This window comes from Chiloscyllium punctatum, chromosome 25 (assembly GCF_047496795.1).
Source record: "Chiloscyllium punctatum isolate Juve2018m chromosome 25, sChiPun1.3, whole genome shotgun sequence".
Lineage (NCBI taxonomy): Eukaryota > Metazoa > Chordata > Chondrichthyes > Orectolobiformes > Hemiscylliidae > Chiloscyllium > Chiloscyllium punctatum.
Genome location: NC_092763.1, coordinates 21,817,690 through 21,837,056, shown reverse-complemented (window position 1 = coordinate 21,837,056; position 19,367 = coordinate 21,817,690). Strand labels below are relative to the sequence as shown.

The window sequence follows — 19,367 nt, the reverse complement described above, 5'->3', positions numbered from 1 at the left end:
ATGTATTTTATCACATCCTCGAAGAATTCAATAAAGTTTATGAGGCATGACCTACCGCTCACAAAACCATGCTGACTGTCTCTTTCTCTAAGATTCAAATACATGGAAATGAGGTCGTTGTTATTTAATGACGAGATTCTGAAATCACCATTTAAGACTTGAGGAGAAATGAAGTCAAGAACCAGATTTCTTCATCCACATTTTCTCATTTTTCTTACAATTACTCACACAACACCAAGGAGGGGGCAATTTCCATGTGCATCTTTTTTCGAGCTTTCTATACCTCTCTTATTTTTTGCCTCAAGCCAGGTTCGATTGTTAATTGCTTTTATTAGGAAAGGCAAACAAAATTCTGAGGCCCTACTTTCAGTCAAAACTGTTAAGCAATGTTGGAAGTTAATTGTGTTCAGTTCATACAAAGCTATGTGCAATAACACAAAAAAAAACTGTGTGGGGATATTTCTTAAAAGATCAAGCATCCTGATGGATTAACTTCACTGCAGGACATTGTGTGGGAAGTAAAATATTATGCAAGTAGTTGTGTAGCCTTCCATAATTTAAAAAAAAACTTCACTAATTAAGACAAATCAAGCTCAGAAGATAAACTGATCTTTTTCAACTTAAAATTCTTAGGAACTGAAACAACTTGAAAAGAATAAATATTTTTTGTATGTGGGTTTCCTGCTCTCATCAATTTGAGCAGCAATCTCAGTTAAATAAACAAATGTTTCAAAACCTTTTTGCATTTTTTTTATAGATGCACTCTTCTTTAGAATCATTTTTTTTTCTGGTATAACCAGGATAGTTAATTAGTCAGAATCAATTTTCAATTCACATAAGTCAATGTTTAAAATTTGAAATTATCAAGCTGTATACATGTGCGAGCCTTTTTTTTAACACAGAATAAAAGTCACTGACACACAAACCTCAATATTACAGCGAAAGGTTTTATTGTGACCAGATAAGAAACTTCTAAATTTACCAGTTAATAGTTAGTTAAACTGAAAACTCCCAGTTTAATTTGAAATTTACATTTATCCCAAATTAACTAAGAGCTTCAACAGCAAGAGTGTTTTGAATAAATTCAGTTGAGTTTCTGCCAGATATCTCAGGGTTTCAGACTGAAGTTTAAAAGGGCAATGCTAACCTTAAGCAAAATGTTTTGGTAACACGATTCTTACATTTTAAATTGACTCCACAATTGCATTTATACTGTTTCAAACAAAGGGGATTAACATTCACATAGATACATAAACACTTTAGACAAGTTTCTGCTTTTAATATTCAGAACCAGAAGACATGTTATTAAAGACTTTATTTTCTGCATGTATACACTAAATACTAACAAGCCATCTTACAGCAGTTCGAAGTTTTCTCTTTTCAGTAATTTTCTCTTAAAATCTTTTTTCACTTAAACCACTTTAAATGAAAGTATGAAACTAAATATCAGATGTAAGAAGGTACTTGAATACAGACAGGAAAGAGTTAGCAAATTTGCTTTACAAAAGGAAAAGCCTTGGTATAGAAGACAGAGCAAAGTAGTCTGTCTGTGTGCTACTTGCAGGAAAACAGAAGCATCAGAACGTGAATTGGATTGCTCTGGCCCTAAGTATCTTTGCCTGAGAAAATCCTTGTAGGTAAGCCAACATAGTGTGGTGTTCTTTACTGGACCCAAGCTGTCCTAAAATATATGTCTTGATATGGGTTTTAATTTTCTCTTCTTTTTAACGTTATGAATTGAATGTATTTTATCTAATCTTTCATGCTTGCCAGTTCTAAGAATTTATGGATGTGTTTCAAACTGGAATCAACCTAATTTCAGAAATTTGTTTTTAACTCCTAGTTTTGGTTTGAAAAAAAACATAACTATAAAGGGTAATACCAGAAAGCTTCAGCTACTCAATTCAAAAATGTCTATTTCATGAAAAAGATGAATTAGTGCGGGGTTATAATAACAAACTGGTTAAGTAAAAGTAATTTGCAAATCATGTGTCTATACAAATGAAACTCAATTTTAGTCCATGTAATATCTGCCTGTGATGAACATTCCTTATCTTCTTTCTGCACAGAAATAACTTCATAGCAGAAACGAACCCACATGTAGCTGGCATGTCTGATGCTCCCTTACACCTGCGACAATAAAGCTAACTGTATTCTAATTCTAATCCTAACATGCAACCCCATTCTCTCAGTTTAGTTTGTATTTAACCACCAGGCCACACAGTTTCCCTGTCCAAAGCTACATCCCATCTAAACACCCTCAACGTGGAGCCTTCCTGTCTCCAGTGCCCACTGGAGATTCATAACTTGCCATTGTCCAGTAAGGAAAATTGTATTCAGGCAAGCAAACAGATAAATGCAAACATAAATATGAACTTTTCATTACAGAAAGGATAAGGGAACAGAAATGAAACTGTTAGAAGCTGAATGCTACCCTCACAGTGCCAACCACATTTCAGCATCATGTCCAAAAACATGTTACAGTCAACTGTTGTGGCTGCACCCTAGCTCCCTCTCTTTGATTGGAACTTCATGCCAGTGAGGTTCTGTCTAGCCTGTAAGGCCGTTTGCATCTGGGCTCTGCCATGGACAACGTTAGCTTCTTCCATCACAATGTCCTTAACCTCCTCTTTGAAACAGAGTTCCTATTCCCCTGCTTCCAGAAGCTCAGCTGGTTGCCTGCTCCAATTGTGCAGGGTACAGCACACACATAATGATATATCACACTCTGTCCAGATGATATTGGAGGGTCATCCCAGACCGATCATCCCAGAACAAAACCACATGTTCAAGAGACTCATATTCTTCTCTATCATGGCATGTGTTGAAGAATGGGTGGCCTTACATCTGCACTTTGCATCAGTCAGGCACGTGTGTAATGGTGCCATAAGCCATGGTCACAACGGAGTGGTCTTTGTTCCCCAGTAACCAGCCTTGCATGGCTCCTGAACCCTCAAACATACCAGGTACACCAGAGTGCTCCAGGATGTAGAAATCATGGTAACTGCCACAGCAGTGAGCACCCCCTTCTAGGATTTGTGATCACAGATCACCTGAATATGAATGAAATGGAACCCCTTCCATTGATGAATTCCACAGTGTTGTGATACAGCCCTCTCAGTGCCACATTTGTGTAATTGACAGCACCATATTCCTTATGAAATCCAGGTCTATGTTGGAATTCTGTTTCTCTGGGACAGTGCTGACACTGTCTTGGAGGATTGAAACAAATCTGTGAGACATCACCACAGTGTGTATGTGTTTGATTCCGTTCAGTGGCTGGTTCAGTTCAATTTCTGGTAAATGATAAGATCCCCCCCCACAGAGTGTTGAACTTATTGATGGTATTCTCATTGATTCCCAAAGGCAATGGTTGGATTATTCCTTGTTGGAGATTGTCAATGCTTGGAACTTGCGTGATGAGAGTGTTGCTTATCATTTACAGATTGCACTCCTAGTCAAAGATAAATCAGTTAAAAATGACATTGGATCAGAATGTAGACTCAGTTTGGGTGCAGATGAGGAATATTAGGGAAATCAATTCCTAACAAAAGTGGCCGACAGATCCTAAATACTGACCATGATGTGGAAGGGAGCAGACATGAGAAAAGATCATGTGTTTGTGATAACAGAATGGCAATTACAAAGTTTTTTGTCTTAATTTAAACTGGAATAGTCTTATTGGCAATAATATATTTAATACTTTCAAAGTAATTTCTTAAGATGTTACATTCTGGAACCAACCAGAGAGCATGCTGTAAAGATTTATTATTATGTAATGTGACATGATGGAATTGGCCACAGAGAGATGACATCTCTAGGTACAACAACCACAGTATGATTTAACTTTAAAAAAGGTTTGTAAGGGAGAATAGTCAGCCTAGAAACAGTATTTCAAAGTTAAGTAAAGAAAGATAACGATATGCAATTGAAAACTGTCTTAGCTGAAGTGAAATGGGTTATTGGGATAGGAGTTACATCAGTGAAGAAGCAGAGGGAGACATTTTAAAGGCATGTTTCAGAACATGTGAAAAAAGAGTATTCATAATGTAGTTAACTAAAGAAGGATATTAAGGAACTCTGTGGAAAGATAAGTGGCTGATTCTGTATCCAAGGAAACACAGAGGATGACTAAAAGATTATTCAGGTGAGATAAATTAGGATATGAGAGGAAGTTAGCTAGAAATGTGAAAACAGGTACATTTGTAATTCTTGCTATCTACAATGGAAAAGAGTAAGTAAGTGAGTGTTGATTCTCAAGAAGAATGGGAATTTATTAAATAAAATATAGATGACAGATATTTTGCTTCTGTCTTCAATATAGAGGATACCAAAAGCATCTTAGCCATACCTTTATATCATGAAATTGAAGGTAGAGAGAAACATAGTGAGATTATTTTCAGTAGGAAAGCAGTGTTGAGCAAACTGATGGAGCTGATGACTGACAAAATAGGCAAAGTCTTTTCCCTAGGGTTGGGGAGTCCAGATTGAGAGGGCAGAGGTTTAAGGCGAGAGGGGAAAGATATGAAAGAGACCTAAGGGGCAACTTTTTCACACAGAGGGTGGTATATGTATGGAATGAGCTGCCAGAGGAAGTGGTGGAGGCTGGTACAATTGCAACATTTAATAGGCATTTGGATGGGAATATGAATAAGGAAGGGTTTGGAGGGATATGGGCCGGGTGTTGGCAGATAGGACTAGATTGGTTTGGGATATCTGGTCGGCATGGACGAGTTGGACCGAAGGATCTGTTTCCATGCTATACATCTCTATGACTCTATGACTATGTCCTAGGTTCTTAAAAGAGAATGTAATGAGCTAGTTGGAGAAAGTGAGGACTGCAGATGCTGGAGACCAGAGTTGAAAAGTGTGGTGCTGGAAAAGCGCAGCAGGCCAGGCAGCATTCGAGGAGCAGGAGAATTGACGTTTCGGGCATAAGCCCTTCTTCAGGAATGAGGCTGGTGTGCCAAGCGGGCTGAGATAAAAGGGTGAGGTGGGGGGGGTGGAATTTGGGGGAGGGGTGCTGGGAATACGATAGGTGGAAGGAGGTGAGGGGAGGGTGATAGGGCGGATAGAGGGTGGGGGCGGAGAGGTCGGGAAGAAGATTGCAGGTCAAGAGGGTGGTGCTGAATCCGGGGGTTGGGACTGAGATAAGGTGGGGAGAGGGGAAATGAGGAAGCTGGAGAAATCTACATTCATCCCGTGTGGTTGGAGGGTTCCTGGGCGGAAGATGAGGCGCTCCTCCTCCAGGCGTCGTGTGGTCAGGGTCTGGCGATGGAGGAGGCCAAGGACCTGCATGGCCTTGGCGGAGTGGGAGGGGGAGTTAAAGTGTTCAGCCACGGGGCAGTTGGGTTGGTTGGTGCGGGTGTCCCAGAGGTGTTTCCTGAAACGTTCCGCAAGTAGGCAGCCTATCTCCCCAATGTAGAGGAGACCACATCGGGTGCAGCAGATACAGTAAATGATGTGTGTGGAGGTGCAGGTGAATTTGCAACTGATATGGAAGGATCCATTGAGGCCTTGGAGGGAGGTGAGAAGGGAGGTGGAGGCGCAAGTTTTGCACTTCTCGTGGTTGCAGGGGAAGGTGCCAGGAGTGGAGGTTGGTTGATGGGGGGTGTGGACCTGACGAGGGAGTCACGGAGGGAGTGGTCTTTTCAGAACGCTGATAGGGGTGGGGAGGGAAATATATCCCTGGTGGTGGGGTCTGTTTGGAGGTGGCGGAAATGACGGAGGATGATACGATGTATCCAAAGGTTGGTGGGGTAGAAGGTGAAGACCAATGGGGTTCTGTCTTGATGGTGATTGGAGGGGCGGGGTTCAAGGGCGGAGGTGCGGGAAGTGGAGGAGATGTGGTGGAGAGCATCATCGACCACATCGGAGGGGAAATTGCGGTCTATGAAGAAGGAGGCCATTTGGGCTGTTCAGTATTGGAATTGGTCCTCCTGGGAACAGATGCAGCGGAGGCAAAGGAATTGGGAATATGGGATGGCGTTTTTACAGGGGGCAGGATGGGAGGAGGTGTAATCTAGGTAGCTGTGGGAGTTGGTCGGTTTATAGTAATTGTCTGTGTTGAGTCGGTGAATTAGTTGGTGAGTTAGTGCTAATTTTCCAAAGTGCATTAGATCCTGCAGAGGGTCCCCCAGACTGAAAGTGACAAACATAACTTCTTTCAGAAGGAAGGGAGGCAAAAGAAACACAGGAACTGTAGGCAGTTAGCTTGAAGTCTGTCATGAGGAGTTAGAACCGATCAATGAGGAGGTTAAAACTGGGCATCTGGCAAAACCCAAAGAAATTCGGAAGTGTCAGCATATTTTATGAAAGGAAAATTGTGTGTAACCAAATTATTGGAAATCTTTAAACAAGTAATGCACTTTGGATAAAGTGCAATGAGTTGATATGATGTATTTAGATTTGCAGAGGGCATTTGATGAATGTTCACGTGGAAAATTACTATGTAAAGTAAGAGCTCATGTGAAATACTGGGAAGCAAATGCATCATGTCAACAACATTGTGAAGCAGTCTGGCAGGGGTGCATAGCAAGTTAATATCACAATGAATCAGACTGGGAGGGGTGTGTAACAAATTTGTTGAGGTTTGTTCTGAGCAGTGCTGTGATGCAGGACTCTGCTCTATGGTCTGTCGGGACACACAAGTAGACAAACATTGACTGGACCTGGAGAAATATCAACTTGATGGAGGATGCTCTTTTGTCTGTCTGAAACTTGCTGGTCTTCCAGAACAAGGTGTTGACCTTGATTGAGTGGAAAAGACTAGCATACATCAAGGTCCAGGGCTGAGGGATCCAGTAAGCTTGGGGCTTCTGCTGCCAAGGTGAAGTAGGGAAAGACTGCTGTCTGAGGTCTTTCTGTGGAAGTTAAAATTGGGGTCTGTTCAGGTATCGGACCTTCCTGGTGCCTCAACTACATGCAAATATAGTTTTGTTCAAGTAAGAGATACCTTTAGTTTGTTTGGATAGAGTCAAAATGTTTGTTTATTTCCTTGATATGCTACTGTAGAGAACCAAACTGCATTTGTTTCTATGGATGTATATAAAAGATCTTTTTTATGAATACAGTATATTTTTGAAATAAAAATAGTGAAGCAGACTGGGAGGAGTGTGCAGCAGGTCAGCATCGCTGTGAAGCAGACTGGGAGATCAGATCTGTGTGAGAAGGGCAGTGGTGGTAAGACAGGTATTGGAATCCAGAATTTAACTTTGGAGTCACCTTCTACCCTTCTTCTTCAACCAGTATGAGGTTCTTGCTATGCAAGTGGACAAAGGCACAGAGTGCAGGTAGAGTGAGCAAACTGCAGTACTGTGTTGGAGTGAGGGGCAGGGAGATAGAGAAGTGAAATATAAGACTAATATGGGATAACATAGTTAGGGGAATTAATACTGCTGTCTGCAGCCAAGGCAGAGAGTCTTAAAGGCAGTGTTGTCTACCTGGTACCAAATTGAAGGACATCTCCTCTGGGTTGACGAGGAACTTGTAAAGAAAGAGAAAGAATTCAAGCACCACAGTCCATGCAGGTACCAATGACACAGTAAGGACTGGGAAGGAAATTCCGCTGAGGAATTATGAGCAACTCAGAGCTGAATTTTTAAAAAAGCAGTGCCACAAAGCTAAGAATCTCAGAATTACTATCTGAGTGCAAATTAGCATAAGGTAAATCAGATTAGCAAAGTAAATGTATTGCTCAAAAATTTGTATGAAAGAAATGGGTATCAATTTATGGGGCATTGACACTAGTTCTGGCAAACGAGAGAGTTGTTCAGTTGGGATGGCCTTTGATTAAAATACGCTGGCATCAATGTCTTGCAACTCAAATAACTTGGGTTAAGCACTTAAAGTGGTAGATTTTGGAAATATTGAAAAGTTCAGGCCAATGGGTAGCTGGTGTTGAAAAGGAGTTGAGGCCTGGGGGAGATGAGCATGATCTTGGAGAATAGTTGTGCAAAATTAATGTCCAAATAACTTACTGCTGCTCCTATTGCTTATGTTCCTATGATGGCGGAGTAATGGAGCATGGATTGGAGAGTAGCTGGCTATCAAAAAATAGAGACTGTGCATAAATGGGTCTCATTCAGATTAGCAGAATCTGATGAGTCGGGTCCTACAGCGATCTGTGCTGGTTTCCAACTTTTTGTAATTTGTGAGTTGAGGAAATCAAAGGCACAATGGCTAGATTTGCAGATGGTGAAACAAGAGTTGAGTAAGTTAATTGTGAAAATGAAATTAAAAAGATACAAATTAACTCTATGTTGAGTCAACTGGCAAAAGTCTGGCAGGTGGAGCATAGTGTAGTTGAAATAAATCAAATATAGCTCTTTCTTTCACTTCTCCAGAGGCTGTTTTGCCATGTCCCAGAGAATGGGCCAAATAAACCACTTTTATGTTGGCAAATTTACTTTTAGCTGAACATATAACCAAACTGGCTCTTCCTGGTGAATCAGAAGGTTTAGTCAAATGATGTAAATGCTCATCTGAAGTTTGGTTAAACACAACCAAGAGATGAATGTAAAGGACGCGGCTACTTAATCCTACATTGGCTTTATTAATTATTCTTGGAATGTTGCTCATGTAACTGGAGCAGAGGGTCTCCATTAAACTGGAGCAGAGGGTCTTGGTGTAACTGGAGCACCATGTCTCGGTGTAATCAAAATGTATAGACTCAGTGCAATTGGAGAAGATAATCTTAATAGAATTGGGATCAAAACAAAGTTTCAAACTCTGATATTAAAATGAACTCCAACATTTAGTTGTTGGAAGTCCAAAATTTAATAAATACATCGAGTTTTGCTTCACGCAAGGCCATGATTGATGGAATTCCACTTGGTGTTGTCCCATTGAACGATTCATTTGGTGTCAAGCCAGTTGTTGTTGTGATTTTTTAACTTGGTCCACCCCAGTGGCTCCTCCACATCATGGCTACCATCAACATCACTAACTGCCGGCTCAAAGTAGAGAGGCTCTCCAAGAAGATCGCACACATGAACACAGGCAGCAAGTTTCGGCAGAAATGCAAGAAAGCAGGAAATATCCCAAAAGGATTATGGATGACAAACCCACTCAAGTCGACCTACAACACAGACTATGCTGAGAGACTTTGCTGCTACACCTCTCACAAACTCCTCAGCCATCTCTTGCCCTGAACTCTATAACAGGAGCCATAACCTTGAAATCAAGATAGAGTCCACACTCTCAGCTTGTGATCAAGACACAGCAGTACAGTTACACAGTAGTGCCAAGCAAACAAGGAGATAGGACTACACCACGTACATGAGCACCAAGAACAAGAAACTAGAGAAATTTGGCATCACAACCAGCAATAGCCAAGCCTCCCCTGGCACTACAGTTGAAAATGTTATCACGATGGGGAAATCGATTGTCAACTTATCAGACCACACTCTTCAATCGGAAGAGATTGAAGTTCTCAGCCATGGGCTCAATTTCTGCCCCACCAGCAAAATGGACCCTATTGGCCTTGCAACAGACAAGGAAGAATTCATTAGACAAATGAGACTCCGGGAATTCTTCCAAGATGTCAGCAGTGGTCCCAACGAGCCAACCAACGAACCCGAACAGTAATCAAAGGGATCCATAGTGGAGCGATCAAAGAAGGAGTTGAGTTGGATCCCTCTGGAGAGCTGCTGCCCTGGGTTTGACATGTATGCTGAAACCGTCAGGAAATGCCTGAGTGCTAGATTCATCAGCCGCGCCCACAAGGTAGAGCCAATCACAACGCACTGCCATCCATGCTCTCAAAACCAATTGCAACATTGTTATCCAACAAACAGATAAAGGAGGAGCCATCCTCATTCAGAATAGAACAGTCCTTCAAAGGTCCCTACACGCTCTCATCCCATGTACATCTCGCATAGGGGACTTCTACTACCTTCCAAAGATACACAATGCCAACGCACCTGGACATCCCATCGTATCAAAAAATAAGACCCTATGTGAGAACCTTTCTGGCTAAGTTAAGGCCATTGTGAAATCCATTGTACAGGGGACCCCCAGCTTCTGTCTCAACACTACAGCGTTCTCACAGAAACTCAGCACCCACGGGCTCATCAGACTGGGAATATTCCTTGTCACAATGGACGTTTCGCAATGTATACCAGCATCCCCCATGATGACAGTATTGCTGTAACAACCTCAATACCAACAACTGCCAATCTCCGAGCACCCAGCCTACAACTCATCCGCTTCATCCTCGTCCACAGCGCTTTCACCTTTGACAACCAGTTCTTCATCCAGGTGCATGGAATGGCTATGGGGACCAAATTTGCACCCCAATCTGCCAACATTTTCATGCACAAGTTCAAACAAGACTTCTTTGCTAGACAGGAGCTCCAACCAACACTATAAATGAGACATAGTGACGACATTCTCTTCCTCTGGACTTATGGCGAGGAGCCAGTGAAACAACTGCACAGTGATGTCAACAAGATTCTTCCCACCATCAGGCATAACATGGACTAATCTTTAGTTTCTGTCTCATTCTTGGGCATGTGTGGGCACCTCCAGTACCTCACTCTACCGCAAACCCACAGATAACCTCATGATGCTGTACTTCCAAGCTTCCAACCTAAACATATCAAAACAGCCATCCCCTACAGACAAGACCCACGCATACATAGGATCTGTTCAGATGAGGAGGAACGTGAGAGACACCTGAAGGTGCTCAAGGATGAACAGGGTATGATGCTCAATTCATCGATCGCTAGTTCTGACATGCCACAGTGAGAAACCGGAACGACCTCCTCAGGAGACCGACACAAGATGCAACCAATAGGGTACCCTTCATTTTCCAGTACTTCCCGGGTGTGGAGAAATTACGCCATGTTCTTCGCGGCCTGCAACATGTTATCAATGATGATGAGCACCTCGCCAAGACCTTCCCTATGCCTCCACTTCTTGCCTTTAAGCAACTGCTAAACCTTAAACCGATCATTGCTTGCAGCAAACTGCCCAGCTTTCAGGACAACATCGGCCACAACATCATACAACCCTGTCACGGCAACCACTGCAAGACATGTCAGAATGTTGACATGGATATCACCGTTACATGTGGGGACACCACCCATCACGTATGCTGCAGGTACTCATGTGACTTGACCAATGTTGTCTATCTCGAATGTTGCAGGCAAGGATGCCCTGAGGCTGGTGAAACCAGCCAGATGCTACAACAACGGATCAATGAACACCACATAACAATCACCAGACATGGGTGTTCCCTCCCAGTCAGGGACAATCGGCTTCAGTGACCATCTTCAGGTGACCATTCTCCAAGGCGGACTTCGGGATACTCAACAACGCAGAGTGGCCGAGCAGAGTCTGATAGCCAATTTTGGTACCCATCAGGATAGCCTCATGTGACACGACAGGTGATCCCTCTCTCTGCCACACACACACACACACGCACACGCACACGCACACGCACAAACACAAACAACCCCCACACTCTTAACTACACACACACGCTGTCAGAGGCTGAAACTTCATCACACTCAAACACTTTACCAAGCATTCACACACACAAACACACATTCGGTCACACTCACATGCAGACACATTCCTTCCCCCTCCCCCTCCCCCTCCCTCTCCCCCTCCCCCTCTCCCTCTCCATCTCCCTCTCCCTCTCTCTCTCTTTCTCTCCCTCTTCCTCTCCCGATGAAGAAACAGTGTTCCGAAGGCTAGTGCTTCCAAGTAAACCTGTTGGACAATAACCTGGTGGTGTGTGATTTTTTAACTTTGTCCTCCCCAGTTCGACAGTGGCTCCTCCACAATATTGATGTAGAATAACTGCAGTTTAATGCTGAGTATTCTCAAACTGGCATGCAAACTACCGACAGAAAGTTTTGATCAATGGCTTCACCTATTCTTTCACCTTCGATATAACATTGATGCATGAAACTTGAGCTGTGCTCTTTTTTGATCACATGTGGAATACTTATTGAGCTTTGTACTGTTCTTGAACTCTGTTTCAGACTGCAAGTCGTAGAGATGTACAACATGGAAACAGACACTTCGATCCAACTTGTCCACACCAACCAGATATCCCAACCCAATCTGGTCCCACCTGCCGGCACCCACCCCATATCGCTCTAAACCCTTCCTATTCATATACCCATCCAGATGCTTTTTAAATGTTGCAATTGTACTAGCCTCCACCACTTCCTCTGGCAGCTCCCTCTGGTACCACCCTCTGCAGGCAAAGGTTACCCCTTAAGTCTCTTTTATATATTTCCTCTCTCACCCTAAACCTATGCCCTCTAGTTCTGGACACCCCAACCCCAGGGAAGAGACTTTGTCTATTTATCCTATCCATGCCCCCTCATGATTTTATAAACCTCTATAAGGTCAGCCTCTGATGTTCCAGGGAAAACAGCCCAAGCCTATTCAACCTCTCCCTCTAGCTCAAATCCTCCAACAGAGGCAACATCCTTGTAAATCTTTCTGAACCCTTTCAAGTTTCACAATATCCTTCTGATAGGAAGGAGACCAGAATTGGAGGCAATACTCCAAAAGTGGCCTAACCAATGTCCTGTACAGCCACAACGTGACCTCTCAATTCCTGTACTCAATACTCTGACCAATAAAGGAAAGCATACCAAATGCCTTCTTCACTATCCTATCGACCTGCGATTCCACTTTCAAGGAGCTATGAACCTGCACTCCAAGGTCTCTTTGTTCAGCAACACTCCCCAGGACCTTACCATTAAGTGTATAAGTCCTGCGAGATTTGCTTTTCCAAATGCAGCACCTCACATTTCTCTAAATTAAACTCCATCTGCCACATCTCAGCCCATTGACCCATCGGATCAAGATCCCATTGTAAACTGAGGTAACCTTCTTCGCCGTCCACTACAGCTCCAATTTTGGTATCATCTGCAAACTTACTAACTATACCTCTTCTGCTCACAACAAAATCATTTATATAATTGACGAAAAATAGTGGACCCAGCACCGATCCTTGTGGCATTCCACTGGTCACAGTCCTCCAGTCTGAAAAACAACCCTCCCCCACCTCCATCTGTCTCCTACCTTCAAGCCAGTTCTGTAAACAAATGGCTAGTTCTCCCTCTATTCCATGAGACCTAACCTTGCTAACCAGTTTCCCATGGGGACCCTTACCGAATGCTTTACTGAAGTCCACATAGATCATGTCCACCACTCTGCCCTCATCGATCCTCTTTGTTACTTCTTCAAAAAACTCTATCAAGTTTGTGAGACATGATTTCCCATGCACAAAGCCATGTTGACTAACCCTAATCGGTCCTTGCCTTTCCAAATACATGTACATCCTTTCCCTCAGGATTCCCTCCAACAACTTGACCATCACAGATATCAGGCTCACCGGTCTACCATTCCCTGGCTTGTCCTTACCACCCTTCGTAAACAGTGGAACCACATTAGCCAACCTCCTGTCTTCCGGTACCTCACCTGTGACTATTGATGATACAAATACCTCAGCAAGGGGCCCAGCAATCACTTCTCTAGCTTCCCACAGAGTTCTAGGGTACAACTGATCAGGTCCTGGGGATTGATCCACTTTTCAAGATATCTAGCACTTCTGTAATATGGACATTTTTCAAGATGTCACAATCTATTTCCTGACATTCTATACGTTCCATGTCCTTTTCCACAGTAAACACTAATGCAAAATACTCGTTTAGTAACTCCCCCATCTCCTACGGCTCCACACAAAGGCTGCTTTGCTGATCTTTGAGGAGCCCTATTCTCTCTCTAGTTACTCTTTTGTCCTAAATGCATTTGTAAAAATCCTTTGGATTCTCCTTATCTCCATTTTCCAAAGCTATCTCATGTCCACTTTTTGCCCTCCTGATTTCCCTCTTAAGTATGCCCCTACTGCCTTTATATGCTTCTAAGGATTCATTTGATCTATCCTGTCCATACCTGACATATGCTTTCTTCTTTTTCTTAACCAAGCCCTCAATTTCTTTAGTCATCCAGCATTCCCTACACCTACCAGCATTTTCTTTCACCTTCACAGGAATATATTGTCGCTCGACTCTTGTTATCTCATTTCTGAAGGCTTCCCATTTTCCAGCCGTTCCTTTACCTGTGAACATCTGCCCCCAATCAGCTTTTGAAAGTTCTTGGCTAATACAATCAAAATTAGCCAACTCCAATTTAGAACTTCACCTTTTAGATCTGGTCTATCCTTTTCCATCACTATTTTAAAACCAATAGAATTATGGTCACTGGCCCCAAAGTGCTCCCCTACTTACACCTCAGTCACCTGCCCCGCCTTATCTCCCAAGAGAAGGCCAAGTTTGCACCTTCTCTAGTAGATACATCCACACACTGAATCAGAAAATTTTCTTGTACACACTTAACAAATTTCTTGCCACCTCAACCCTTAACACTATGGCAGTCCCAGTCTATGTTTGAAAAGTTAAAATCCCCTACCATAACTACCCTATTATCCTTACAGATAACTGAGATCTCCTTACAAATCTGTTTTTCAATTTCCCTCTGACTATTAGGGGGTCTATAATACAATACCAGTAAGGCATTTTTCTCAGTTCAACCCAAGTAGCTTTCGTCGATGTTTTTCAAGGAATATCCTCCCACAGTATGGCTGCAATGCCATCCCTTACCAAAGATGCCACTCCCCCTCCTCTCTTGCCTCCTTTTCTGTCCTTCGTGTATCCTTGAACATTAAGCTGCTAGTCCTGTCCATCGTGAGCCACATGTCTGTAATTGCTATGATATCGCAATTCCATGTTCCGAACCATGCCAGGAGTTCATCCACCTTCCCTGTTAGATCTCTTGCATTGAAAGAAATGCAGTTTAATTTATCAGTTCTACCTTCTTCTCTGCTTTGTTCCTGCCTTTCCTGACTGTTTGACTTCCTTCTGTTCTCAACTGTATGAGTCTCAGATTGATCTCTTTACTCACTATCTCCCTGGATCCCACCCCCCTCATCTTAATAGTTTAAATCCTCCTGAGCAGCTCTCGCAAGTCTCCCTGCCAGTATATTAGTCACCTTCCAATTCAGGTGCAATCCGTCCTTCTTGTAAAAGGTCATTTCTACTCAAGAAGAGATTCCAATGATTCAAAAATGTGAATTCTTCTCCCATACACCAGCTCCTAAGCCATGCATTCATCTGCTCCATCATCTATTCCTACCCTCACTAGCTCACAACACCGGGAGTTATCCAGATATTACTACTCTCGAGGATCCCCTTTTTAAATTCCTGCCTAACTCACTATATTTTCCCTTCAGAATCTCATTCTTTTGCCTTCCTATGTAATTTGTTCCAATGTGTACCATTACCTCCTGCTGGTCCCTCAGTATGTATCTCAACCAAACATATAATCAAGAAAGAACCCACTCTACTCACTCCTGCAGACTTACTGTAAGGCCACACTTAAAAGCATTCACTTATCTGTTTCTATGCTGTGACCTCTCCCAAACAGGTTCCTCCAGATTAGTTTTGAATTTCACTGTTTGTTAATTTTCTCAGACACACTCTGATGTCCAGTGATACATGAATTCAAACAGCAAAGGCAGTGACTGCACAGGTTCATTGCTGTGTCAGTTAGCAGTGTGGGTTTCTCTCTCTCTTCTCTCTCTCTCTCCTCTCCATACCTCACCATGTGCTGCCTTTGTCTGTTCCTCTCCTTTTCAAAAGTGTTGTTGTTTTAACTTTTTTTTCTTCAAAGTTCTAAAACAATGCAACAGCATATAAAACAGTAATTGTTGCTCCTGGAATTCGAGGAACTCACCTCCAGCACCTTAAATACCTCAAAAAAGGAGCTGTCTGTGACAGCCAGAAAGTTTTGCCATCCTCCATCTTGAGTAAAACCTCTTCGTGTTAAACTCTAAACCCTCTTTAAACTGCAGAATAAATCAAAGATCTAAAGATGCACCAGCGAGAGTTGGCTTTAACTGGATTCTTAAAGAATGACCATGAAACACATCTTCCAGAAGACATGGTGAGTCTTTTTGTAAAAGATGGGAATTCATTCATGTAAACTCTTGAGAGGTGCTGATGATTTTCAGGATTTTGATTGTTGCGAATTGAAGAGATTTTCTATCTCCACAAACCACTGAGAATTTTTTTTAAAATGTGGAGCAATGCAATGTTTCGGTAGTGGGTGAAAACCGTACTTTTATATTCAATTGCACTCGGACAAAGTCTGATTTCTGAGTTGGCCATCTCCTCTCTTTTCCCCAGGCTACCACCACTGAACATGTGGGTGAAAGTGACGAGAATGTGGAGCGTGGTAACTGGTCCTCGAAGGCTGACTATCTTCTCTCGATGATTGGTTATGCTGTGGGTCTGGGCAATGTCTGTCGATTTCCTTTCCTGGCTTACAGAAATGGAGGAGGTACTACAAATAAATCCAAAATACAGGGCAAGGAACAGAAGGGCTCGACATTATCAGAAAATGTGCAAGAAAACACCTCTTTCTCAATCAGTATCATGAAGTCTTTCGTACTTCCCAAGAGAGCAGGCAGGATATCAGTTCAAATTTTAACCTGATAAATGGAATAGTTAGAAAACCAAAAGAAAGCTCGTTATTTACTTTATAAGTAAACCTGGTAAATATTACCTAGACAGATCTAGGTAAATATAGGTCACCATTTGTGTGCTAGTTAGTGTAACTGTTAAATACATACCATTCTTTGCTTCTTGACCATTCACACAATCATGTTGGAAAGAATATTTGGGCCAAATTGTGCTGTGGGAAGGAATCTGGAAGGTTCTTGTTGTACAGTGGTAGTGTCCATACCTTGGGCCAAGAGGTTGTACACTGACATATCTGAACAGGTTGGTCAAAGTTATCTATCCTATGTGTTAATAAATGATTTAAGAGCGTCCGCAATTGGTTAACTTATCCTTCAGGTTGAAACTGAGTTGATAATTACGTAGAACAGGAATGTGGGATCTGAATGAACAGGGAAAGGAATGGGATATCTCCTTCATCATCAAAGTGAAGGTTTGTGAAGTAAACTGAATAACATAGAAAGGGAATATTCATTTAAATAGGTGGAGTCAAAACCAAAACAGGTACAGAAGAAGAAATCAAGACATAAAAAGGATTGGATTAAGAAAGAGCAAAACAAAAGACACAACAGAAAAGAATAATCATTATGACGATTATAAGATGGGTTATATCAGGGCTGTGTCTTGAATTTCAGGTGAATGAAGATCAAATGACCTGTCCCAAACTTGTCCTGATAGCAAGCCTGGATTAATTGATTGATACAGATTCGAATTAGGCCCTTTAACCTTCCAGACAATGGTCGCAGCGTCTGTACTCACAGTGACACTCTGAGTCTCCAGCCTCCCAGGAAGGTGTTGAGTAAACAACTTTGCTTTCGGTTGTCCCTTTCATTGAGTTATGGCATGATGCAGCATGGAAACAGACCCTTCAGTCTAACTAGTCCACACCGACCATATTCCCAAACTAAACTAATACTGCCTGCCTGAGCTTGACCCATACATCTCCAAACCTTTCCTATTTATGTATTTATCCAAATGTCTTTTAAACATTGTAACTGTCCCAACTTCCAGATGGAAAAGAATTGGACTCTCTGGGATATCCAAGCAACATTTCTACCTGCATACAAGGCCTGTATGATTCATGCTGCAAGGGAGACAGGATTTGAGAGGAGAAGATTACATAGAAAGCCATTATTGGGTTGGATTGCAAGTTTTCCCCGAAAAAATATCACTGAACATCACAGACAGGGTCAGTTTACGAGAATACGAAAGGAGAGAGAGAGAGAGAAGTATCTCTTGAAGGAGTGTAGACTGTTGTATTTTTCATTCATTCATAATGCAGTTGAATAAAAACCTGGTTCTTTTGTTTTGTTGATTTGTATTTGGTTGCTGAGTAAACTTGTAATTACACCATTTAGCTGTTGTGTCAGTATGAATTGATCTGTTTAATTCCTCAAACAAGATGCAGGGCAGAAAGCTGTTGCTGTAGCCATATTACTTACATTGTTTGGGTGTTCAACAAAGCACTTAAACGATGACATTTAAATTTATTTCATTGCATTGAATGTATGAGTGGTGTATTCATTCATAACTTTAATAAAATTTTATTTTAACATTACCTTAATTTAAATACGCATTCATCATTTCCCATTGTCTATTGAAGTCGCTTGTCAATTTTTCTTACACATGATTGTTACCTGTGTTTTTTAAACCCAATTACTTCATCTAGTTATGAGTTTTTTTGATGTTAGTCACACTGCAATCCAGCTTTCAGACTGAATGTGTGTCTGGAATAAAGAAGCAAACAAAAAACTGCAAACATAAAGTGATCATTCCAACACTTTTACAATCAAATATCATTTCCTTTCCCATATTTTCCAGGTGCATTTCTGATTCCCTACATTCTCATGCTGACATTCGCTGGGATACCAATGTTTCTCTTGGAAACTTCCTTTGGGCAGTTTGCCAGCCTCGGACCCATTGCAGTGTGGAAAGCCATGCCAATATTGCAAGGTGACTATCTGTTGAACAAATGTTATTTATTTATGATAATAAATGGTATATTATAACTAATAATTAAAGTTACATGCAATCTGATTGATAGTATACTTTAAAAAGTCCAATGATGAGATAGAAACAACAAGTGAATTGTTTTATTTTCTTGTAGTTTTGGCCAGATATCAAGAGAATGCTCAGTCTTCCATTTCATTGTGAGCATGGTTTTATAATTTTCCAAAGGAGTTGCTAATTAAAAAACCGAGTGTTTTTTTAACTCATTTGATTTTTATGCAACTGGTGTCTCATCAGCCATTGAATGGAATTGGTGGAGATGGATAAATACTTTCCATCGATTTTAACAAATTTCTCTTGGTTGACTATGAATACATGGAACATAGAACAGTACAGCACAATAGAGCCTTTCGGAACTTGATGCTGTGTCGATCTTTAATCCTACTCTAAGATCAAACTAACCTATATATCCTTTAATGTGCCTATCCAAGTGTCGCTTAAATGTCACTAACGTATCTGACTCTACTACCACCGTGGTGCATTCCATGCACTCACCACTCTCTGTGTAAAGAACCTACCTCTGACATTTCCCTTGAACCTTTCTTCAATCACATTAAAATTATGCCCCTTGTGACAGCCATTTACGCCCTGTCTCTGACTAATAGAACATAGAACAGTAGAGCACAGTACAGGCCCTTCGAAGTTTGCTGGCAAAGCAAATATTTATTGCCACCTCTCATTGGCAAGCCCTGGTGTGTTAAGTTGGGAAGTATATTTAATATTAAGCTAGTGAGAACAAACCATTTGAACTGAGCTAAATGCTCCAGAGTTCATAGTGGTTGGACTAGTTAGGTGTCTCAATCTTTGAGG

General features: G+C 41.8%; 1 protein-coding gene across 6 annotated transcripts in view; it reads left to right on the top strand.

The window, feature by feature from the left end:
- Positions 1-19,367, top strand: part of LOC140495746 (sodium- and chloride-dependent neutral and basic amino acid transporter B(0+)-like) — a 68,897-nt gene that overhangs the window by 9,166 nt on the left and 40,364 nt on the right. For 2 of the 6 annotated variants that reach the window (XM_072594801.1, XM_072594806.1), the window contains exons 1-4: positions 1,526-1,637; positions 15,881-15,972; positions 16,215-16,368; positions 18,369-18,500. In XM_072594801.1, coding sequence (XP_072450902.1) covers positions 15,901-15,972; positions 16,215-16,368; positions 18,369-18,500 — 358 coding nt within the window. In that variant the 5' untranslated portion in view covers positions 1,526-1,637; positions 15,881-15,900. Of the gene's footprint in view, positions 1-1,525; positions 1,638-12,021; positions 12,851-15,880; positions 15,973-16,214; positions 16,369-18,368; positions 18,501-19,367 lie in introns of those variants that run through there. The other 4 variants (XM_072594803.1, XM_072594802.1, XM_072594804.1 and 1 more) reach the window with 4 other exon arrangements.